Source organism: Hemitrygon akajei, chromosome 12 (assembly GCF_048418815.1).
Source record: "Hemitrygon akajei chromosome 12, sHemAka1.3, whole genome shotgun sequence".
Classification (NCBI taxonomy): Eukaryota; Metazoa; Chordata; class Chondrichthyes; order Myliobatiformes; family Dasyatidae; genus Hemitrygon; species Hemitrygon akajei.
Genome location: NC_133135.1, coordinates 114,768,496 through 114,793,941, shown reverse-complemented (window position 1 = coordinate 114,793,941; position 25,446 = coordinate 114,768,496). Strand labels below are relative to the sequence as shown.

The following is a 25,446-nucleotide window of genomic DNA, read 5'->3' as shown; positions in this document are numbered from 1 at the left end:
TCAGGGAGGAGGTACAGAAGCCTGAAGCCACACTCAATGATTCAGGAACAGCTTCTTCCCTCTGCCATCTGATTTTTGAATGGATATTGAAACTATGAACAGTACCTCACTACTTCTTTGCTTTCTTTTGCCTTTTTTTTCCCGCACTATATATTTAATTATATGATTGTAATTTATAATTTTTATTATTACGTAGTGCATTGTACTGCTGCCACGAAACAGCAAATTTCATGATCTATGGCGGTGATATCAGATCCTGAAAATGTCAGCACAGATTCGGTAGGCCAAAGGCCCTGTTTCTGTACGATAGCAAGATTTGACACTGGTTTTCTTTCTCTACAGTTACCAATTGAGCTGTTGAGGATTTCCAGGAAGTGTAAAAATGATCAGCCTTAACCCCCTCCCCTTCACATAGACCTGTCCCACCACCACCCCCCCCCCCCCCCAGAGGGTGCAATTACTCTCCATGTTCAGTATTACTGAGAGGCAATAGTGGAAATGGTGAGCATCAACATCTCAGAGGATCTATCCTGGGCACAACATGTTGATGCAATCATGAAGAAGGCATGCCAGCAGCTCTGTTTCATAAACAATTTGAGGAGATCTGGTATGTCACCAAAGACCCTAGAAAATCAGATTTCTGAATGAACAATGAACCAACCCATGAACATCACCTCACTATTCCTCTTTTCCACTGTTTGTTTATGTATTGAAGCTTGATAGTAATTTTTTATGTCTGGCATGGTACTGCTGCCACAAAACAACAAATTTCACAACATACATTAATGATAATAAACCGATTCTGCTTCTCTGGCCTGTGAATCCATGATTGAGGACATCCCCAAAGAGTGCTGGCACAGGAAAGCAGCATCCATTGTCAAGAACCCCTACCTTCCAGGCTGTGCTCACTCCAGACTGCTGCCATTGGGAAGCAGATACAGAATCCTTGGGTCCCATGTCATCAGGTTCAGGAACAGTTACTAACCTACAGCTAACAAGCTCCTGAACCAGCATGGATAACTTCTCACCTCTGAACTGATTCCACAACCTACAACACACACAAAATGCTGGTGGAACACAGCAGGCCAGGCAGCATCTATAGGGAGAAGCGCTGTCGACATTTTGGGCCGAGACCCTTCGTCAGGACTAACCAAAAGGAAAGATAGTAAGAGATTTGAAAGTAGTGGGGGGAGGGGGAAATGCAAAATGATAGGAGAAGACCGGAAGGGGTGGGATGAAGCTAAGAGCTGGAAAGGTGATTGGCCAAAGTGATACAGAGATGGAGAAGGGAAAGGATCATGGGACAGGAGGCCTCGGGAGAAAGAAAGGGGGAGAGGGGGAGCACCAGAGGGAGATGGAGAACAGGCAGAGTGATAGGCAGAGTGATGGGCAGAGAGAGAGAAAAAAAACCAAACAACTAAATATGTCAGGGATGGGGTAAGAAGGGGAGGAGGGGCATTAACGGAAGTTAGAGAAGTCAATGTTCATGCCATCAGGTTGGAGGCTGTGCAGCCAGTATATAAGGTGTTGTTCCTCCAACCTGAGTTTGGATTCATTTTGACAGTAGAGGAGGCCATGGATAGACATATCGGAATGGGAATGGGACATGGAATTAAAATGTATGGCCACTGGGAGATCCTGCTTTCTCTGGCGGACCGAGCGTAGGTATTCAGCGAAATGGTCTCCCAGTCTGTGTCGGGTCTCACCAATATATAAAAGGCCACACTGGGAGCACCGGACGCAGTATACCACACCAGCCGACTCACAGGTGAAGTGTCGCCTCACCTGGAAGGACTGTCTGGTGCCCTGAATGGTGGTGAGGGAGGAAGTGTAAGGGCAGGTGTAGCACTTGTTCTGCTTGCAAGGATAAGTGCCAGGAGGGAGATCGGTGGGAAGGGATGGGGGAGACGAATGGACAAGGGAGTCGCGTAGGGAGCGATCCCTGCGAAAAGCAGAAAGAGGGGGGAGGGAAAGATGTGCTTGGTAGTAGGATCCCGTAGGAGGTGGCGGAAGTTACGGAGAATTATACGTTGGACCTGGAGGCTGGTGGCGTGGTAGGAAAGGACAAGGGGAACTCTATCACGAGTGGGGTGGTGGGTGGATGGGGTGAGGGCAGATGTGCAGGAAATGGGAGAGATGCATTTGAGAGCAGAGTTGATGGTGGAAGAAGGGAAGTCCCTTTGTTTAAAAAAGGAAAGCATTTCCTTCATCCTGGAATGAAAAGCCTCATCCTGAGAGCAGAAGCTGCGGAGACAGAGGAATTGTGAGAAGGGGATAGCATTTTTGCAAGAGACAGGGTGGGAAGAGGAATAGTCCAGGTAGCTGTGAGAGTCTGTAGGCTTATAGTAGATATCAGTAGATAAGCCGTCTCCAGAGATAGAGACAGAAAGATCAAGAAAGGGGAGGGAGGTGTCAGAAATGGACCAGGTAAATTTGAGGGCAGGGTGAAAGTTGGAGGCAAAGTTAATGCAGTCGTCGATGTAGCGAAGGAAAAGAGGGGGACAGATACCCATATAAAGGGGCTTCCCCTCTTCCACCATCAACTCTGCTCTCAAACGCATCTCTCCCATTTCCTGCACATCTGCCCTCACCCCATCCACCCGCCACCCCACTCGGGATAGGATTCCCCTTGTCCTCACCTACCACCTCACCAGCCTCCAGGTCCAACGTATAATTCTCCGTAACTTCTGTCACCTCCAACAGGATCCCACTACCAAGCACATCTTTCCCTCCCCCCCTCTTTCTGCTTTCCACAGGGATCGCTCCCTATGCGACTCCCTTGTCCACTTGTCCCCCCCATCCCTTCCCACCGATCTCCCTCCTGGTACTTATCCTTGTAAGTGGAACAAGTGCTATACCTGCCCTTACACTTCCTCCCTCACCACCATTCAGGGCCCCAGACAGTCCTTCCAGGTGAGGCGACACTTCACCTGTGAGTCGGCTGGTGTGGTATACTGCATCCGGTGCTCCCAGTGTGGCCTTTTATATATTGGTGAGACCCGACACAGACCGGGAGACCGTTTCACTGAACACCTACGCTTGGTCCGCCAGAGAAAGCAGGATCTCCCAGTGGCCACACATTTTAATTCCATGTCCCATTCCCATTCTGATATGTCTATCCATGGCCTTCTCTACTGTCAAAATGAATCCAAACTCAGGTTGGAGGAACAACACCTTATATACCGGCTGGGTAGCCTCCAACCTGATGGCATGTACATTGACTTCTCTAACTTCCGTTAACGCCCTTCCTCCCCTTCTTACCCCAACCCTGACATATTTAGTTGTTTGTTTTATTTTCTCTCTCTCTGCCCATCACTCTGTCTGTTCTCCATCTCCCTCTGGTGCTCCCCCCTCTCCCCCTTTCTTTCTCCCGAGGCCTCCTGTCCCATGATCCTTTCCCTTCTCCAGCTCTGTATCACTTTGGCCAATCACCTTTCCAGCTCTTAGCTTCATCCCACCCCTTCCGGTCTTCTCTTATCATTCCACATTTCCCCCTCCCCCCACTACTTACAAATCTCTTACTATCTTTCCTTTCAGTTAGTCCTGATGAAAGGTCTTGGCCCGAAACATCGACAATGGTTCTCCCTATAGATGCTGCCTGGCCTGCTGTGTTCCACCAGCATTTTGTGTGTGTTGTTTGAATTTCCAGCATCTGCAGATTTCCTCATGTTTGCTCTTTAAATCCACAACCTACAAACACACTTTAAAGGACTTACCAACTCATCTTCTCAGTATTATTTATTTAATTTTTAAAAAAATGTTTGTACAGTTTGTCTCCTTTTGTACGTTGGTTGTCTGTCAGCCTTTGTATAGACCATAGAAGATCTACAGCACAATACAGGCCCTTTGGCCCACAATGTTGTGCCAACCATGTAACCTATTCGAGAAACTGCCCAGAATTTCCCTATCGCATGGCCCTCTATTTTTCTAGGCTCCATGTACCTATCTAAGAGTCTCTTAAAAGACCTAATTGAATCTGCACATGAGTTTTTCACAAATACTATTGTATTTCTTATAATTCCTGTAAATTCCTGCAAGAAAATATATCTCAGGGTAGTAAATGATGACATATGCATACTTTGATAATAAATTTAGCTTGACTTTGACTTTGTGATTCAGATTCACATTCGGACTCTAATTTGGATACGGACTCTTATTCGATTCCACACTCACCCAGGTGATGGAAGCAGCGGAATGTGTTGGTTCCTGAAGTGCGGTGCTCCAGGGCATTGAAGCTGGAGTCCTTCACTGCAGCGTAGTTCCCGGTGTGGAAGTGGTACAGGTCCCACATGTGCTGAGGGACGACAGCCTGGCCGCTGAGCTCTGGGAGTCTCTCTAGTCCGAACCTGCTCAGCAGGGTCCTGCGCAATGCGTGGGCAGCCTCCAGGTCAGGAAGGGGATGGAGGGCGTCTGGCCTGGCAACCGTCTCTGCCAGCTTCCTCCCTCCCGCCGTGTTCAAGCCGTCCACCAGCACCCAGGCAAATAGCACGGCTATTAGAAGCAGACTAGCAGGGAGCATGGTGGAGCTGTACAAGATGATTCAACAGTGGTGTTAGTGCATAGTGGAAAGGTATAAACTCGAGATCACTTCCCAAGCACCTCTCCCTGCAGTTCAAGCAAGGGGAACCTTCACTCTCCCACATACCCCATGGGCCAGCACTCACTGGATTACAGAATGTGGGGGAGGTACTCTCACTAAAACTGACTGAATATTGAAAGCCCTAGAAAGACATTCAGAGGATATTTCCAATTGTGGGGAAGTCTAAGACCAGAAGGAAGTCTCAGAATAGAAGAACGTCCCTTCAGAACAGAGGTGAGGAGGAATTTCTTTAGCCAGAGGTTGGTAAATCTGTGGAATTCATTGCCACAGATGGCTGTGGAGTCGAAGTCTTTGTGTATATTTAAAGCAGAAGTGGACAGATTCTTGATTAGTAAGGGCATTAAAGTTTATAGAGAGAAGGCAAGAGAGTGGGGAGATGGAAAATAAATCAACCATGGTGGAATGGCAGAACAGACTCAATGGACAGAATGGCCTAATTTAATGATGGTCTTTCATTAAGGACCCCCATCACCCAGGACATGTCCTCTCCTCGTTGTTACCATCACGGAGGAGGTACAGGAGCCTGAAGACACACACTCAATGATTCAGGAACAGCTTCTTTCAAAAATCTGTCATCAGATTTTTGAATGGACAATTAACCCATGAACACTACCTCACTACTTTTTTATTTCTAATTTTTGCACTATTTATTTAATTTAACTATTAAAATACTTACTGTAATTCAGGTTTTAAAAAAATATATTATTATGTATAGCATTGTGCTGCTTGTAAATTACATTGTGTATCTTACAACATGTGCTAGTGATATTAAACCTGATTCTGATTATGCTCCCATGTCTTATGATCTTATCTCACATGAGTGTTGTTGTTATTATGTAAATTATATATAATTTCTGTTAATTTAAGTTGATGTGATGCAGAAGTCTGCCTTTCATGGCATCTTGACCTGTGTTTGAATGCCTATGAAACTAAACTTAAACTTGAATAAAGATTGTTTCCTTTCTTATAAGAACAAGAATTACAACACTTTAAAAGGCCTAGATGGACCAGGACAAATTATGATCACTATACAGGCCATGCCACTGAGGGAATTGGTCTATGTTATTATTTTTCTCTGTGCCTGTGTGATTTTTTTGCTTTCATAACCATGTGCGCTATTTGTGCTGTGTGCTACAGTCTGTGCAAAAATCTTGGGCACATGTATATAGCTAGAGAGCCTAGGACCTTTGCACAATACTGTAGTAATTTATGTATTGCACTGTACTGCTGTTGTAAAAGAAAAACAAATTTCATGACATATGTGAGTGTTGATAAACCTGGTTCTGATCTGGGTCTCTATGGTGGACTGAGAGTGGGAAGGGGCCAGAGAGAGGGGGGAATCATGGTTGGGAAAAGGGGAAGGGAGAGGGGAGGGAATGGGAAACACCACAGAGGCATTCAATAAACCTGTTCTTTGGAATTAAGATTCAGGATTCAACTATCCAGCCATCTATGTTGGCTGGAGACAGGGCTTTATGCTTTGGTTCTTGATAGGGTCACCAATGCAAAACAAGTCAAAGGGTAGAGGCCAGACTTAGAGTGGTACACCAGCCCTCCAGGTTCAGGGTTTCAGCTCAGGACTAACAATCCTGACTGGTAAAACAAAATTGTTATAGAAACAGCAATGAAGAATCTTTCTACATCTGAATGCAATGGTATTCCTGAGTCTCCACCCGGGACTTGCATGACTAACAGTGGTAAAATCCAACAGGAAACTAACATGATGAAAGAAGTCCTAAGCTCCAGACATGGAAGTTGATGCTTTATTGTGGCAGCACACCTTGTAGACCTCAACGGCGGGGAGGGCTTCTCCTGTGAGGGACTGAGTTTAGGGGGATACAAGCCAAAAGTGGCAAGAGGGGCATCTTTGGCAGGATGGATTAGTTGAGGCAAAGGGCATTTCCCATGAAGTATCACTCTCAGGCTCTATGAGAGTGGGATTCTTTCAATTGTTCCAGAACTAGACAACAACTTGATGGCCAATTTTGTATAAACCGGGGCCAATGCTCCGACAGCTTAGGAAAATGACTCTTTTATAACAAAGTCACCATTGCCAACAGACTTGAAGGAAATGCTTGTCATGCATGTTACATATGCCTCCCTGCACAGTGTGGGCACATGGGCTGCAGGCAGCATATTAGAAGGACTAGCTGGGATGATGATTTTAATCCATCTGGCAGACATGGTTAAATTGCCCCTTTGGTAACTGCTGAGGGAAAAAAAATCAGCTTCACTAATAATGAATAACCTTAATCACTCCTGCAGACATGGGTGATATCAATCAAGTTATCAGTATAAGTAGAACCTGGTGTGCTATTCAGCCTCTGTAACCCATCCACTTCACAGATACTCTTCACTGTTGTAATGTGTGGTTAATTTCCTGCATAGTAATTATTGTACTATTTACTGTTTACCTGTGTTGTGCACTTCATGTGCATTTTAAATTACATTTTCTGGTAATATTTTGTTTTAGGTGCTGCTGTGTGTGATATATGTTTTATGACTGCACTGTGGTCCAGAGGAACTTTGCTTCATTTGGTTGTATATTTGTACAGTGAATGATAATGAACTTGAACTTGAGTCTTACTTACTGTCACCTTCTCGTCAGCTCAAAGCAGTCTGACCATTCTCTGACCTCTCTCTTTAACAAGGCATTTTTCACCCACAGAACTGCCACTCACTGGATGTTCGTTCTCCTCACACCATAATCAGTAAACTCCAGAGCAGCCTTTCTCAACCTTTGTGCCCTGGAGGAACACTTCAAATAATTTTCAGGTCTCAGGGAACCCCTGAGATAAAAATGATTGTATCTACAGCTCATGGTGCATTAGCATCACTGGTACATTGTACATATGATAATACAAAAATAATTGTCAATGCTCTTTTGAGTAGACAATGATCTTTTAGCCAACCTTCCTTGAAAAAACAGGTAAAGTTTAGTTTATCGTTCTTGAAATTAATCTAATTCCCTTTCATAAATTTTAAAAACTCATAAGACAAAATTAATACATTTCTGTTAAATAACTAGCTTAAGCCAAAATGGGATTTAATTTTTCTAAAGGTAGGCTTGGAAGATTTAGAAACATAGAGAACCTACAGCACAATACAGGCCCTTCAGCCCACAAAGCTGTCCCTAACATGTCCTTACCTAAGAAATTATCTAGGGTACCCAAAGCCCTCTATTTTTCTGAACTCCATATACCTGTTCGGGAGTCCCTTAAAAGACCCTATCGTTTCCACCTCCACCACAGTCACCGGCAGCCCATTCCACGCACTCATCACTCTCTGTGTAAAAAACGTACCCCTGACATCTCCTCTGTACCTACTTCCAAGCACCTTAAAACTTTGCCCTCTCATGCTAGCCATTTCAGTCCTGGCAAAAAGCCTCTGACTATCCACATGATCAATGCCTCTCATCATCTTATACACCTCTATCAAGTCACCTCTCATCCTCCGTCGCTCCAAGGAAAAAAGGCCGAGTTCACTCAACCTATTTTAACTATATAACCATATAACAATTACTGCATGGAAACAGGCCATCTCAGCCCTTCTAGTCCGTGCTGAACGCTTACTCTCACCTCGTCTCACTGACCCGCACTCAGCCCATAACCCTCCATTCCTATCCTGTCCATATATCTATCCAATTTTACTTTAAATGACAATACCGAACCTGTCTCTACCACTTCTACTGGAAGCTCGTTCCACATGGCTACCACTCTCTGAGTAAAGAAGTTCCCCCTCGTGTTACCCTTAAATTTTTGCCCCCTAACTCTCAACTCATGTCCTCTTGTTTGAATCTCCCCTACTCTCAATGGAAAAAGCCTACCCACGTCAACTCTATCTATTCCCCTCATAATTTTAAATACCTCTATCAAGTCCCCCCTCAACCTTCTACACTCCAAAGAATAAAGACGTAACTTGTTCAACCTTTCCCTGTAACTTAGGTGCTGAAACCCAGGTAACATTCTAGTAAATCTTCTCTGTACTCTCTCTATTTTGTTGACATCTTTCCTATAATTTGGTGACCAGAACTGTACACAATACTCCAAATTCGGCCTTACCAATGCCTTATACAATTTTAACATTACATCCCAACTCCTATACTCAATGCTCTGATTTATAAAGGCCAACATACCAAAAGCTTTCTTCACCACCCTATTCACATGAAATTCCATCTTCAGGGAACTATGCACCATTATTCCTAGATCACTCTGTTCTACTGCATTCTTCAATGCCCTACCATTTACCATGTATGTCCTGGAGAGTTTAACAATGGTAGCTGAGCGAAGGGCGCTGAGTAGGCTACGGTCAATTATGGATAACTCTGAACATCCTCTACATAGCACCATCCAGAGACAGAGAAGCAGTTTCAGCGACAGGTTACTATCGATGCAATGCTCCTCAGACAGGATGAAGAGGTCAATACTCCCCAATGCCATTAGGCTTTACAATTCTACCGCCAGGACTTAAGAACTTTTTAAAAGCTATTATTAATGCTTTTTGAGATAGTGATTTAGATGCATATCATATTTTTTACTGAGTTAAGTATTGTATGTAATTAGTTTTGCTACAACAAGTGTATGGGACATTGGAAAAAAGTTGAATTTCCCCATGGGGATGAATAAAGTATCTATCTATCTATCTATTTGGATTATTCCTACCAAAATGTAGCACTTCACACTTATCAGCATTAAACTCCATCTGCCATCTTTCAGCCCACTCTTCTAACTGGCCGAGATATCTCTGCAAGCTTTGAAAACCTACTTCATTATCCACAACGCCACCTACCTTAGTATCATCTGCATACTTACTAATCCAATTTGCCACCCCATCATCCAGATCATTAATGTATATGACAAACAATATTGGACCCAGTACAGATCCCTGAGGCACACCACTAGTCACCGGCCTCCAAGCTGACAAACAGTTATCCACCACTACTCTCTAGCATCTCCCATCCAACCACTGTTGAATCCATTTTACTACTTGAATATTAATACCTAATGATTGAACCTTCCTAACTAACCTTCCGTGCAGAACCTTGTCAAAGGCCTTACTGAAGTCCATATAGACAACATCCACTGCTTTACCCTCATCAACTTTCCTCGTAACCTCTTCAAAAAATTCAATAAGATTTGTCAAACATGACCTTCCACGCACAAATCCATGTTGACTGTTCCTAATCAGACCCTGTCTATCCAGATAATTATATATCCCATCTCTAAGAATACTTTCCATTAATTTACCCACCACTGACATCAAACTGACAGGCCTATAATTTCTAGGTTTACTCTTAGAACCCTTTTTAAACAATGGAACCACATGAGCAATACACCAATCCTTCGGCACCATCCCTGTTTCTAATGACATTTGAAATATTTCTGTCAGAGCCCCTGCTATTTCTACACTAACTTCCCTCAAGGTCCTAGGGAATATCCTGTTAGGACTCAGAGATTTATCCACTTTTATATTCCTTAAAAGTGCCAGTACTTCCTCCTCTTTAATCGTCATAGTTTCCATAACTTCCCTACTTGTTTCCCTTATCTTACACAATTCAATATCCTTCTCCTTAGTGAATATTGAAGAAAAGATATTGTTCAAAATCTCCCCCATCTCTTTCGGCTCCACACATAGCTGTCTACTCTGATTCTCTAAGGGACCAATTTTATCCCTCACTGTCCTTTTGCTATTAATATAACTGTAGAAACCCTTCGGATTTATTTTACTTGCCAAAGCAACCTCGTATCTTCTTTTAGCTTTTCTAATTTCTTTCTTAAGATTCTTCTTATATTCTTTATATTCCTCGAGCACCTCATTTATTGTAGATATCTCTCTTTTTCCTAACCAAGCTTCCAATATCCCTTGAAAACCATGGCTCTCTCAAACTTTTAACCATTCCTTTCAACCTAACAGGAACATAAAGATTCTGTACCCTCAAAATTTCACCTTTAAATGACCTCCATTTCTCTATTATGTCCTTCCCATAAAACAAATTGTCCCAATCCACTCCTTCTAAATCCTTTCGCATCTCCTCAAAGTTAGCCTTTCTCCAATCAAAAATCTCAACCCTGGGTCCAGTCCTAGATAGATAGATAGATAGATAGATAGATAGATACTTTATTCATCCCCATGGGGAAATTCAACATTTTTTTCCAATGTCCCATACACTTGTTGTAGCAAAAACTCATTACATACAATACTTAACTCAGTAATAATATGATATGCATCTAAATCACTAACTCAAAAAGCATTAATAATAGCTTTAAAAAAAAAAAAAAAAAAAAAGTTCTTAAGTCCTGGCAGTTGAATTGTAAAGCCTAATGGCATTGGGGAGTATTGACCTCTTCATCCTGTCTGAGGAGCATTGCATCGACAGTAACCTGTCGCTGAAACTGCTTCTCTGTCTCTGGATGGTGCTATGTAGAGGATGTTCAGGGTTTTCCATAATTGACCGTAGCCTACTCAGCGCCCTTCGCTCAGCTACCGATGTTAAACTCTCCAGTACTTTGCCCACGACAGAGCCCGCCTTCCTTACCAGCTTATTAAGACGTGAGGCGTCCTTCTTCTTAATGCTTCCTCCCCAACACGCCACCACAAAGAAGAGGGCGCTCTCAACAACTGACCTATAGAACATCTTCAGCATCTCACTGCAGACATTGAATGACGCCAACCTTCTAAGGAAGTACAGTCGACTCTGTGCCTTCCTGCACAAGGCATCTGTGTTGGCAGTCCAGTCTAGCTTCTCGTCTAACTGTACTCCCAGATACTTGTAGGTCTTAACCTGCTCCACACATTCTCCATTAATGATCACTGGCTCCATATGAGGCCTAGATCTCCTAAAGTCCACCACCATCTCCTTGGTCTTGGTGATATTGAGACGCAGGTAGTTTGAGTTGCACCATATCACAAAGTCCTGTATCAGTTTCCTATACTCCTCCTCCTGTCCATTCCTGACACACCCCACTATGGCCGTCATCAGCGAACTTCTCCATATGGAGTCCTATCCTTCTCCATAATTATACTGAAACTAATGGCATTGTGGTCACTGGACCCGAAGTGCTCCCCAACACATACCTCCGTCACCTGGCCTATTTCATTCCCTAACAGAAGATCCAACACTGCCCCTTCTCTAGTTGGTACCTCTATGTATTGCTGCAAAAAACTATTCTGCACACATTTTACAAACTCCAAACCAGCCATCCCTTTTACAGTATGGACTTCCCAGTTTATGTGTGGAAAATTAAAATCTCCCGCAATCACAACCCTGTGCTTACTACAAATATCTGCTATCTCCTTGCAAATTTGCTCCTCCAATTCTCGCTCCCCATTAGGTGGTCTATAATACACCCCTATAAGTGTTACTACACCTTTCCCATTCCTCAACTCCACCCAAATAGACTCCCTAGATGAGCCCTCTAATCTATCCTGCCAGAGCATCGTCGTAACATTTTCTCTGACAAGCAACGCAACACCTCCCCCTCTTGTCCCTCCGATTCTATCACACCTGAAGCAATGAAATCCAGGAATGTTTAGTTGCCAATCACACCCCTCCTGCAACCATGTTTCACTAATAGCTACAACATCATATTTCCAGGCATCAATCCATGCTTTAAGCTCATCCACCTTTCTTACAATGTCCCTAGCATTAAAATAAATGTATTTAAGAAATTCGCCACCTCTTCCTCTCTGTTTATCTCTAACAGTACAAAGAACTTTACTGTCTTCTTTTTCTTCCTTCTCCCATACATCTGTTCCTACACTCTGGTTCCCCTCCCCCCTCATATCTAGTTTAAATCCAATGGAGCCTCTCTAGCAAACCTGCCTGCAAGAATATTTGTCCTCCTCCAGTTCAGATGTAACCTGTCACGCCGGAACAGGTCCCACCTTCCCTGGAAAAGTGCCTAATTATCTATAAATCTGAAGCCCTCCCTCCTGCACGTCTTCAGTCACGTGTTGATCTGTGCTATCTAACTATTTCTAAACCCACCTGCACGTGGCACTGGTAGCAATCCTGAGATTGCTATCCTGGAGGTCCTGTCCTTTAACTTGGCACCTAGCTCCCAAAACTCACCTTTCAGGACCTCCTCACTCTTCCTACCCACGTCATTGGTCCCTACATGGACCACGACGTCCGGCTGCTCACCCTCCCTCTTGAGAATACTGAGAACTTGATCCAAGATATCGTGGACCCTGGCACCAGGGAGGCAGCAGACCATCCGGGATTTTTGATCTCTTCCACAGAACCTTCTATCTGTCCCCCTAACTATCGAATCCCCTATCACTACTGCTCTCCTCTTTTCCCTCCTTCCCTTCTGAGCTGAGGGTCCAGTCTCAGTGCCAGAGATGCAACCACTGCAACTTGTCCCTGGTAGGTCGTCCCCACCAACAGTATCCAAAACGGTATACTTATTGTTGATGGGAATGGCCACAGGGGTGTTCTACTTTTCCTGTCTATTCCCCTTCCCTCTCCTGACAGTCACCCAACTACCTGTCTCCTGACTCCTAGGGGTGACTATCTCCCTGAAACTCCTGTCTATTTCTGCCTCTGCCTCCCAAATGATCTGATGTTCATCCAGCTCCAGCTCCAGTTCCCTAACACGGTTTGTCAGGAGCTGCAGCTGGATGCACCTTTTGCAGGTGTAGTCATCAGTGATAACAGTGCTCGCCCTGACTTCCCACATACTGCAAACGGAGCACTCAACTGCCCTAACTGCTGCCTCCATTACCTACTCCTAATCTAATTGATTAATTAAAGGAGCTTACCCAGCCTTACCTCACCTGGAGGGTAAGGCCTATAAGGCCTACTTTCATAAGGCATGCACTCCAATCCAGGCAACATTCTTGTAAATCTCCTCTGCATCCTTTCTATGGTTTCCACATTGTTCTTATAGTCAGGTGACCAAAACTGAGCACAGTACTCCAAGTGGTGTCTGACCAGGGTCCTATATAGTTGCAACATTACCTCTCGGCCCCTAAACTCAATTCCACGATTGATGAAGGCCCATGCACCGTATGCTTTCTTAACCACAGAGTCAACCTGCAAAGCAGCTTTGAATGTCCTATGGACTTGGACCCCAAGATCCCTCTGATCCTCCACACTGCCAAGAGTCTTACCAATAATACTACATTCTGTCATCAAATTTGACCTACCAAAATGAATCACCTCACACTTATTTGGGTTGAACTCCAATTGCCACTTCTCAGCCCAGTTTTGCATCTTATTGATGTCCTGCTGTAACCTCTGACAGCCCCCAACACTATCCACAACACCTCCAACCTTTGTGTGATCAGCAAATTTACTAACTCATCTTTCCACTTCTTCATCCAGATCCTTTATAAAAATCATGAAGAGAAGGGGTCCCAGAACAGATTCTGACGCACACCACTGGTGACTGACCTCCATGCAGAATATGACCTGTCTACAACCACTCTTTGCCTTCAGTGGCAAACCAGTTTTGGATCCACAAAGCAAGGTACCCTTGGATCTCATGCCTCCTTACTTTCTCGATAAGACTTGCATGGGGTACTTCATCAAATGCCTTGCTGAAATCCATATACACTATATCTACTGCTCTACCATCACCAATGTGTTTTGTCACATCCTCAAAAAATTCAATCTGGCTTGTAATGCATGACCTATCTTTGACAACGCCATGTTGACCATTCCTAATCATATTATACCTCTCCAAATGTTCATAAATCCTGCTTCTCAGGATCTTTTCCATCAATTTACCAACCATTGACGTTAGACTCACTGGTCTATAATTTCCTGGGCTATCTCTACTCCCTTTCTTGAATAAGGGAACAACATCTGCAACCCTCCAATCCTCCAGAACCTCTCCTGTCCCCAGTGATGATGCAAAGATCATCGCTAGAGGCTCAGCAATCACCTCCCTCACCCCCCACAGTAGTCTGGGGTACCTCTCATCTGGACCCAGTGACATTCAACTTAATGCTTTCCAAAAGCTCCTGCACATCCTCTTTCTTAATATCTACATGCTCAAGATTTTCAGTCCACTGTAAGTCATCCGTACAATCGCCAAGATCCTTTTCTGTAGTGAATACTGAAGGAAAGTACTCATTAAATACCTCTGCTATCTCCTCCGGTTCCATACACACTTTTCCACTGTCACGCTTTATTGGTCCTGTTCTCTCACATCTTATCCTCTTGCTCTTCACATACTTGTAGAGTGCCTTGGAGTTTTCCTTAATCCTGTCCACTAAGGCCTTCTCATGGCCCCTTCTGGCTCTCCTAATTTCTTTCTTAAACTCCTTCCTGCTAGCCTTACAATCTTCTAGATCTCTATCATTACCTAGTTTTTTGAACCTTTCATAAACTCTTCTTTTCTTCTTGACCAGATTTACAACAGCCTTTGTACACCATGGTTCCTGTATCCTACCATCCTTTCCCTGTCTCATTGGAACGTACCTATGCAGAATGTCTCACAAATATCCCCTGAACATTTGCCACATTTCTGCCATACATTTCCCTGAGAACATCTGTTCCAAATTTATGCTTCCAAGTTCCTACCAGATAGCCTCATATTTCCCCTTACTCCAATTAAACACTTTCCTAACTTGTTTGTTCCTATCCCTCTCCAATGCTGTGGTAAAGGAGATAGAATTGTGATCACTAGCTCCAGAATGCTCTCCCACTAAGAGATTTGACACCTGACCAGGTTCGTTTCCCAATACCAGATCAAGTACAGCCTCTCCTCTTGTAGGCTTATCTACATATTGTGTCAAGAAACCTTCTTGAACACACCTAACAAACACCACCCCATCTAAACCCCTCACTCTAGGGACATGCCAATCAATATCTGGGAAATTAAAATCTCCCACCACAACAACCCCATTATTATTACACCTTGCCAGAATCTGTCTCCCAATCTGCCCCTCAATGTCCCTGTTCCTATTGGGTGAGCTATAAAAAACACCAAGTAGTTATTGACCCTTTCCTGTTCCTAACTTACACCCACTGAGATGCCGTAGACAATCCCTCCATGTCTTCCTCCTTTTCTGCAGCCGTGACACTATCTCTGATCAACAGTGCCGCACCCTCATCTCTTTTACCCCCACCCCCATCCTTTCTTTTGCCTCCCTCCCTGTCCTTTCTGAAATATCTAAAGCCTGGCACTCGAAATAACCATTCCTGCCCCTAAGCCATCCAAGTCTCTGTAATGGCCACAACATCATAGCTCCAAGTTCTGATCCATGCTCTAAGCTCATCCGCTTTGTTCATAATGCTCCTTGCATTAAAATAGACACATCTCAAACCATCGGTCTGAGCGCTTCCCTTCTCTATCACCTGCCTCTCCTCCTTCTCACACTGTCTCCAAGCTTTCTCTATTTGTGAGCCAACCGCCCCTTCCCCGGTCTCTTCAGTTTGGTTCCCACTCCCCAGCAATCCTAGTTTAAACTCTCCTCAATAGCCTTAGCAAATCTCCCTGCCAGGATATTGGTCCCCCTGGGATTCAAGTGCAACCTGTCCTTTTTGTACAGGTCACTCCTGCTCCAAAAGAGGTCCCAATGATCCAGAAATCTGAATCCCTGCCCCCTGCACCAATCCCTCAGCCACACATTTTCCCTCTACCTCTCTTTATTCCTATACTCAGTGCCATGTGGCACAGGCAGTAATCCCGAGATTACTACCTTTGCGGTCCTGCATCTCAACTTCCTTCCTAACTCCCTGTAATCTGCTTATAAGACCTCCTCGCTTTCCTGCCAATGTTGTTGGTACCAGTTTGTACCATGACCTCTGGCTGTTCACCTTCCCACTTTAGGATATCTTGGATGCGATCAGAAACATCCCGGACCCTGGCACCTGTGAGGCAAACTACCATCCGTGTTTCTTTTCTGTGTCCACAGAATCACCTGTCTGACCCCCTAACTATAGAATCCTTTATTACTACTCTTCCTTTCCCTACCCTTCTGAGCCACAGGGTCAGACTCTGTGCCAGAGGCACGACCACTGTTGCTTCCCCCAGGTAGGTTGTTCCCCCCAACAGTACTCAAACAGGAGTGCTTATTGTCAAGGGGTACAGCCACAGGGGTGCTCTCTAGCCTCTGACTCCTGCCCTTCCCTCTCCTGACTGGTCCCCACGTCTGTCTCCGCAGGCCCCAGTGTGACTACCTGCCTATAGCTCCTCTCTATCACCTCCTCACTCTCCCTGACCAGACGAAGGTCATCGAGCTGCATCTCCAGTTCCCTAACCCGGTCCCCAAGAAGCTGCAGCTCGACACACCTGGTGCAGATGTAACCATGCGGGAGGCTGGGAGTCTCCCGGACCTCCCACATCTGACACCAAACCCAGAAAACCAGCCACACACACATTCTTCCTGTCTGTATTCTACACTGTTAACCTACCTTGCCTCGACCCGTTATCACCGAAGCCCCGTTGAGCCAAAGCCTTCCTACTCTGTCTCCCTCTACTCTGATACCCACTCTAAAAGGTGTCTTCTTCTTCTTGCTGTTCTCACTGGCTGACGTCCACGCCCTTGCGGAGTCGTGTCCCGATCAAACCGCTGAAGAAATAATTTAAATAAAGGCTGTAAATTGATTTTAATTAATGGTATTTACAACATGAAAATTTATTGACAATGTTGAATGGTTGAATACTGAAAAACATAAGCCAAAGAGCAATATTAATGAAAATATAGCCTGACAATCTTAGACAAGAATCTGAAAAAAACATTTTTTTACTAAATGACATGATCAGTCTCAAATATAGGCCTAGCATGTAAGACCTGTGCTTGCTTTTTTTTCTGCACAAATACTCAATTTTGGGTCAAACGAGATAAATGAGCTGAAATGAGCTGACTACTTCTATCCCTGCTCTTGATGCTTGTTAAACACAAAACAGCTTGCCCACACATGTAAGAGGTGAAAACTGCAGCAAATGTTCATTGCTTTCCTATGAATGGCAGGTCACCCTTCTTTCACAGAAATCCAGAACTTATCCAGGGGCAGGTCAGAAAATGTTTAATTGAGTGCACAATCAGACCATATCTCACTAAACTCTTCCTCTTCTTTCAAAATCAAGCTCTCAGGCTGAGCAGAAGATTCAGAGAAAGGGTCCCTTGCCCAGTCATACACTTGTGTTGAAAGTGAGGAAAAATACTGTTCAGTTTTATTCTGCAGCTCTTCCAGGTGGTTTTCTTTTTTTGTAATTTATTTTTTATTGAAATTCATCATCAAACAAACATTTCCATAAGATGTATTTCAGATATTGTACATATATATCATATAGTCATATATGCCACAAATCTCCACATAATATTTATCTGAGGTATACACTTATAGAAAAGAGTGGAAAGAAAGAACAAGCGAAAGGAGAAAACTATGTACAAGTAGGGAGTGATCTTTTTTTTACAACATATTCATTGACTTGTGAGAATAAAATGAGGTGTTATGTAGTTAAACCATTTTCCCCAGCATGAATCAAACTGTTCCAACTTATGATTAACAGATGCTGTTATCTTCTCCATTTTGTAAATGTCCATTGTATTTTCCATCCATGTATTTAAGGTTGGGCTCTCCTGCGATAACCATTTCCTAGTAAGAGTCTTTTTACCAGCCACCAGCAGTGTATTCATTAAATATTTATCTCTTTTCAACCATTCTTGAGGTATATACCCAAAATATATGGTCTTACTTTCTAAGGGTATTTCACATTTAAAGATGTCTTGTAGAGCATTGTGCATCCCACTCCAACAGTCTTTGATAATGGGGCATTCCCAGAAAATATGATAATGGTTTGCATTTTGATTTCCACAATTTCTCCAGCAAACAGTAAGGTTACTATCATAATGGGATTTCTGAGAGGGTGTAATAAAAATATCTTATCAAGTTTTTCCATCCGAACTCCCTCCATTTCTGTGAACTGGTACACTTCTATTGATACCTCCAAATTATTGTCAGTTCTTCCTCAGATATAATTATCCCTCCTTCCTTCTCCCATTTTGTTTTAATGTATGAAGTTGAATGTATTTTAAGATTTGACAAACCCTTATACATGTTTGAAATGATTCTACTACCATTATCTGAATTATATGCTTTTCAATAAGACTCAATACTTTCTGATCCTTCCTCAGCAGCAGTGGAAACATTTCAAGATTTCCTTTTGCATCATTTTTCCAAAAATTCAGTTTCCTTTTAAATCCAAGAATTTTGTCACTTGAAATCAAAACATTTTCTCCTGGACCTTGCAGAGTCTTGCTGAACTGGTTCATATGATGACAAATATCTGCTAAATAGGGTAGTTTCTTACAAGAGAAATTAAATTTCTCATGGAGCCAGCCATTGATGGGGCACCATCAGTACAGATGCCAACACAGTTCCTCCAAGACAGACCTTCTGTTTCCAGATATAAGACAAAACACTCAATATATCTTAGTAAAAACACAAAATGCTGGCAAAACTCAGCAGGCCAGACAGCATCTATGGGAGGAGGTAGTGACGACGTTTCGGGCCGAAACCCTTCATCAGGAGGGTTCATCAATATATCTTAGTCTTTGTTTCGGGCAGCTCTTTGTAACAGAAAAAGTTTTCTTGAATTGCACCATCACTTACAGATCTTATAAATACTGCAACATTGATATTTATTGGTGAAATCTGTTGACTCATCAACCTGGATAGAGAAGCTGTTGTTTTACAGTTTATCACGCAAAACCTCTCAGGCATCGTGTGATATGTTATCAATACGTTGACTATCGTACTGTTTGAGAGTGGCCGCCTCCTCGCCCGAACAAAATCCATGCCAGAACAAATCCATGCGGATGACTGTGCTCTTATCACGCACACAGAGAGGACACGCTACAGGCTGCAGTCACTCAGTTCGCCAAGGCTGCAAGGGCTTTCGGGTTAACGGTCAGTTTGAAGAAAACAATGATCCTCCATCAGAAGCCCCCTCGTAGTGTTTACAACCCACCTCGGATCAGTATTGACGACCACCCTCTCACCACAGTTGAGCAGTTCACCTACCTGAACAGCGTAATCTCCAGCGACGGTACGGAATCGACTCACCAGAGCTAACGGATGCCTCCAGAAACATGCCGAAGAACCACCAGCTGCGTCTGTCCACAGGAATCCAGGTGTACAGGGCTGCCGTTGTCACAACGTCGCTTTATGCCTCTGACGCCTGGGACTCGTGCCGCAAGCAAATCAGCGCGGCATCGGCATCCTGGAGAACGTCGCTCCCTTCCAAGCACTGAAAGCACGTTGCTGCTCAGGCGGCTCCGCTTGTCTCACATGGACAACCCCAGGTCACCGAAAGCAGCACTGCACCGGGAACTCTCTCAGGGCAAGAGAAATCAACTCTCTCAGGCAAGTATCAAAAGGTCAACGAGTGGCAGCAGTGGCTTGTGACAGAGACCACCGGAGAACGCTGACACCCGGAGCAGCCAAAAACTTTGAGGGATCCAGAAGAATGACAGCTGAAAAGAAGAGGAGAGGCCATAGTTAAAACCGTCCACTGTTGGTCCCACCAATCGGTCTCCATGCTTCAGGACTGCTTCAATGACTTTGACTGGAAAGTCTTCCATGATGACGATGTCTCCGAGTTCACAGGTGGAGTCACGTGCTTCATCAGGAAGTACATCGACGATGTTGTTCCCCAGAAGTTAGTCAGGGTATTCCCAAACCAGAAACTCTGGATCAGCCATGATCTCAGAATGGCGGTGCAGGCTCGAAGGGCCGAATGGTCTACTTCTGCACCTATTGTCTATTGTTTATTGTCTAATAGTTCCGTGTGGTCAGCGTTTACCGCCCGACACAGAGCTTATGCTGCCGGCAGCCAGCAAGAGCACAAGAAAAGCAGCTACGATCTGGCAAAGCTACAAGGCTGCGAAACACCAATACAGGGACAAGATTGAGTCTAGATTCACTACAACATGTGACTTGCGGCGAGGGTTGCATATCACTGCAGTCTTCAAAGCCAAGCGTAGTGGTGCCACCAACATGGCGGCCTCTCTCCTGGTTCGATGTCGCTAACTCTGAGCCTCCGAGGGAAGCCACCGCTTCAGCCTGCAACCTGGTTGGTCTCTGAGGCTGAGGTCCGCAGATGTTTCCAACGAGTGGACAGTCGCAAGGCTGCGGGATTGGACGGCATCCCAGGGCGAGTACTATACTCATACCTGAACAACTGGCGTCCTGTCGCACTCACCTCAATAATAAGCAAATGCTTTGAGAGGCTGGTCAAGGACTACATCTTCAGCACGCTACCACCCAAACTGGACCCCCTACAATTCACCTGCGGACACAACCAATCCACAGACGATGCTGTACATACATGCTGAATGGTTTAATTCTGTTCCTATGTCTTATGGTATAATGATAAATGTAGATAAAACAGTATTACAGTGGCTGGCTGGTGGCATCAGCACTGGACTCCGGAGCAAATGGTCCCAAGTTCGAATCCAGCCGGCTCCCTTTGTCCTAACTTAACCCTAACCCTAACTCTCCCGATGCTGGGTTGTGCGTCGAGCTAGCAACTCGACCTTATAACAAAAAAACTGGAGAATGCTACAGAAACACCACAGGATGAGCAATCACCAATAAGATCGGTGCAAAAAGCTTGTCATGACGATGCCCTGGTGACTCCACCAGGAGTTAAGGGCATTCTTCTTCTTCTTCTTCTTCTTCTTCTTCTTCTTCTTCTTCTTCTTCTTCTTCTTCTTCTTCTTCTTCTTCTTCTTCTTCTTCTTCTTCTTCTTCTTCTTCTTCTTCTTCTTCTTCTTCTTCTTCTTCTTCTTCTTCTTCTTCTTTATTACGGTAAGTATATATGTGTGTATTAAATAGTTAAGTTAAAGAGCAAAAACAGAAATAAATTTAAAAAGTAGTGAGGTAGTGTTCATGGGTTCAATATCCATTTGGGTATCAAATAGCAGAGGGGAAGAAGTTGTTCCTGAATTGCTGTGTATGTGCCTTCTGGCTTCTGTATCTCCTACCTGATGGTAGAAAAGAGAAGAGGGCATGTCCTGGGTGATGGGGGTCATTAATGAGACACTGCTCAGTACAGCAGAGTACAGGTCCTTCAGCATGCAATATTGTACTGACCTTTTAACCTACTCTAAATTCAACCTACCTAAGTGATGGAGATATGGGTCAGCTACAGGTACAAGGGAGCAAGTTTAACTGGTCATTGAATGGTGCAGACATCTTGGGTGAAAGAGCCTGTTCTGATGCTGTACTGTTCACTGCCCCCTGTCCAGTTTTGATCTTCTCTGCTATGAACTTCTCTGACGGGAATGTTAAGCAAATGGTGGGTTCTCTACCCTCTGATACAAAGGCAGGGTGTGTTGCCAGGACGGGACACAAAGTTGGATTCTTATTGGCTGTTACATCACTTGATCTTGCCTGGAGAATCTACTGGCAACAGGATCTTTGTGGACATTGGGAACTCCTATGAACACCCTTCATTCAGTTCTGGAAGGGAGGCACAGCTTCTTTGAACTACTATACATTCCCAATATTAATAAAATAAATACAAATCTTAAACACAAGAGATTCTGTAGATGCTGGAAATTCATAGTAAAACATGCTACAGGTCAGGCAGCATCTATGGAAACGAATAGACAGTCGATATTTCAGCCCAACGTACTTCAGGACTAGCTACCAGCTGAAAAGAACTGTTCTTCCCATGACCACAAGAACCCACAGAGAATTGTGAACACAGCTTGTGCAATGTCCCCACCTTCCCTGCTCATTCTCTCTCCTCTCTCCCATTGGACGGAAGATACAAAAGCCTGAAAGCACGTCCTACGAGGCTCAATGAGACAATGTGCAGGGGGAGCTCAGCTCAGCAAGTCAGGTAGCCTCTATGGATGGGAATAAACAGTCGACGTTTTGGGTCAAGACCTTTCATCAGGGCTCAACAGCTTCTGTTAAGGACAGTTGATACCCTGTGTGTTATGAGACTGTTGAACAGTCCCCTAGAATGGAGGGCCAACTGACCTAATTCTGCTTCTGTCTTATGGTCTGGTGATAAGATGGACTCAATGTCACAATCTACCTCACTGTGGCCTTGCACCTTATTGGCTACCTGCACTGTACTCTCTCTGGTTACTGTAGCACATTATTCTGCATTCTGTTATTGCTTTCCTTGTTGTACCTTGATATACTGTGTAATGAAGTGATCTGTACTGATGCATACAACACTAAGTATTTCATTCTACCTTCATGAATCATTAATAAACTGATTTACTGATTTAATTTACTATATCCTCTTCAGCATAAGACTTCTGGCAAGAGGAAGTTCTACTTGATAATGATAATGCTTGGAGCTCCCAGACGGTGATCTCTTCCTCTTGACTCTGAGTTTCCAGTCCCACTCCAGGCCTCATGGCTAACTCTCCCACTAAGATCCAGTTAATCCTTAAATTGAGAATCCTGTCCATTGGGAATAAAAGAGTTTGCCACAGAGTCCTCTATTATTAGACTCTCAAATGGACCTCTACCTTGCTGTACTACCTCAATGCACTGTGTAATGATCTGATCTGTATGATCAGTATGTAAGATAAGACTGTTGCCTGTATATGGGAAAGTAATAAACCAATTCCAAGTATTGAAATTCTCTGTCAGTCCTTGGAGATAATTCCACATCTTGGAAGGCATCCATTTTGTGTGAGTACTTCACACAGGGTTATTCCTGTTCTCAACCGTGGTAATGTCATTAGTAGGGTTACTGCCTCTTCTTCCCAATATTCTCTTCCTCCCTGACCTCCAGTGATGTCTATGTGGAGGCACCATGTGCTGTGACCATGTGATTGCTCCCCCCCCCCCCAAAATCCCAAAGACACGTAGATCATTGGGTTAATTGGCCTCTACAATTTGTCCCTGGTGTATAGATCAGGGGTATAAAAATTAGGGGGTAAGGGAGTTGATAGGACTGTGGAGAAAACAGGTACAAGGGAAATTAGTGTGGGTTAGGATTACCCTGAGGGCTAGCAGAGAGTTAATGGGCAGGCTGAGAGTGGGAGGGGAACATAGTGGAGAAGGTTTTTGCCTGGGCTTTTTGGAGAGCGGTTGTTCCAGAGCACATCTACCTGCAGGATGGGGTGGGGTGCCTCTTCATTTGTCTGCCTTGGTGGGGGGGGGGCTGTAATGGAGGATATAGAGGGCTATGCATGAGTTCAAAGGAGATATAACTTGCCTACTTTCTGTAGTTTTCAGTGATCCCTTTTGTACGTGGGTGTGTGGGGAGTCTGGATTCTCTTTTGATCCAATCAATATTGAAGCATACCAACTGGTACGGGAGGACAGGAAGAAACTCGTGCACTGCGGCGGGAATTAAACCAGGCTCAGCTGTACTGTACTATAAAGCATTGTGCCCTCTTCACTCACTGTCCATAGCCAGTGCTCCGTTGTCAATATGTGCACTGCAAGGTCCCATAAACAGTCATGCTGACGAATGGGTCACACGGCTCGCACGGAGTTATGAGTGGTGGGGGTTTGTGGAGGGGTGGGCTAAATAACTGTTCGATCCCGGGAGCTCCCGTGCCCTCTGAGAAACCGTGTTTTTGGGAACCTCCCTGCCCACCGAAAAGGGGGCCGAATAACCTCAGAGTAATCCCTTTTCCCAAACTCACTAAACGGGACGTCTCTACGCCTTGGACAGCCAGTGGGACATTTCCTTTGAAGTGCGGTCACTGTTGCTAAACAGCTCACGGTAAGACCCCACAAAGCCATAACGTCGTGGAAAGGGAGCCTAGATAATTCTTCTGTTGTTGGCGGTGGCGGTGATTTAAAATAGTATCGCCCCGCGAACCAAATCCCACCGAGAAAGCTGACTGACACCCTATCTGTCCGGCAGCCTCCCGACGAAGGGTCTCGGCCCGAAATGTCGACTGGACTTCTTCCTATAGATGCTGCCTGGCCTGCTGTGTTCCACCAGCATTTTGAGTGTGTTGCTTGAATTTCCAGCATCTGCAGATTTCCTCGTGTTTGAGCCTCCCGGAGCGAATTCCGATTCCACCCAACAGGGGTTCCGGACCGGGGCAACCTCACAACCCGCATTTAGATAGCTCCGATCTAGAACAAGCAAATGACCCATCCCCACCCAACGCCCTGACTCCAAACGAAAGGCATAATTAAAACAATTAAAACCTTTTTTAAATGCACTCACCAAGTTCAGCGGGTAGTGAGATTCCATGGTTCAACCCTCCTTATGGTCTACTGGCAATTTCAGCGTCTCCTTCCGACTCGTGAACTCATTTCAACTGCATTAACTGGGAGGGCAGAGTCAACATTTTAACATGTTTGAACTCTTTCATACTCCTCTGTTGTCGTGCTAACTTTGTTCCCGATCTCTGATATCGGTCTCTCTCTCTCTCTCTCTCTCTCTCTCTCTCTCTCTCTCTCTCTCTCTCTCTCTCTCTCTCTCTCTCTCTCTCTCTCTCTCTCTCTCTCTCTCTCTCTCTCTCTCTCCCTTCCCCCCCCCTCTCTCTCTCTCCCTCTCTCCCTCTCTCTGTCTCTCTGTCTCTCGTCTGTTGACAGGACGTCCCTTAAATTCCTGATTTATTCTGACCTGCCGTTGATGTCATGTGTAACGATCCATATCTCGGGATGGGGGGGGGGGGAATCATTCCTGAATATAAATACACACACACACACACACACACACACACACACACACACACACACACACACACACACACACACACACACACACACACACACACACACACAAAGTTTCCCTGCCGAAGTGAACCAAAGTTTCCGAGGGGGCACGTTGCGAGAACCCCACCGATCCTGACCCAAAAACCTGGTATGGGGTATAGTCGCTCCTCCTTTCCATCTCCATCTCCATATCTCTACACTGCTCCCCATCTCTGTCTCCAACTCTATC

General features: G+C 44.6%; 1 protein-coding gene across 3 annotated transcripts in view; it reads right to left on the bottom strand.

Moving 5' to 3' along the window:
- LOC140736620 (bone morphogenetic protein 2-like) overlaps nt 1-24,906 on the bottom strand; it is a 33,983-nt gene extending 9,077 nt beyond the window's left edge. The window contains exons 1-3 of one of the 3 annotated variants that reach the window (XM_073062439.1): nt 24,724-24,906; nt 16,968-17,125; nt 4,174-4,526 (exon numbers count right to left, since the gene is read on the bottom strand). In XM_073062439.1, coding sequence (XP_072918540.1) covers nt 4,174-4,519 — 346 coding nt within the window. In that variant the 5' untranslated portion in view covers nt 4,520-4,526; nt 16,968-17,125; nt 24,724-24,906. Of the gene's footprint in view, nt 1-4,173; nt 4,527-14,689; nt 14,767-16,967; nt 17,126-24,723 lie in introns of those variants that run through there. The other 2 variants (XM_073062440.1, XM_073062441.1) reach the window with 2 other exon arrangements.
- Nucleotides 24,907-25,446: the final 540 nt, after the last annotated feature.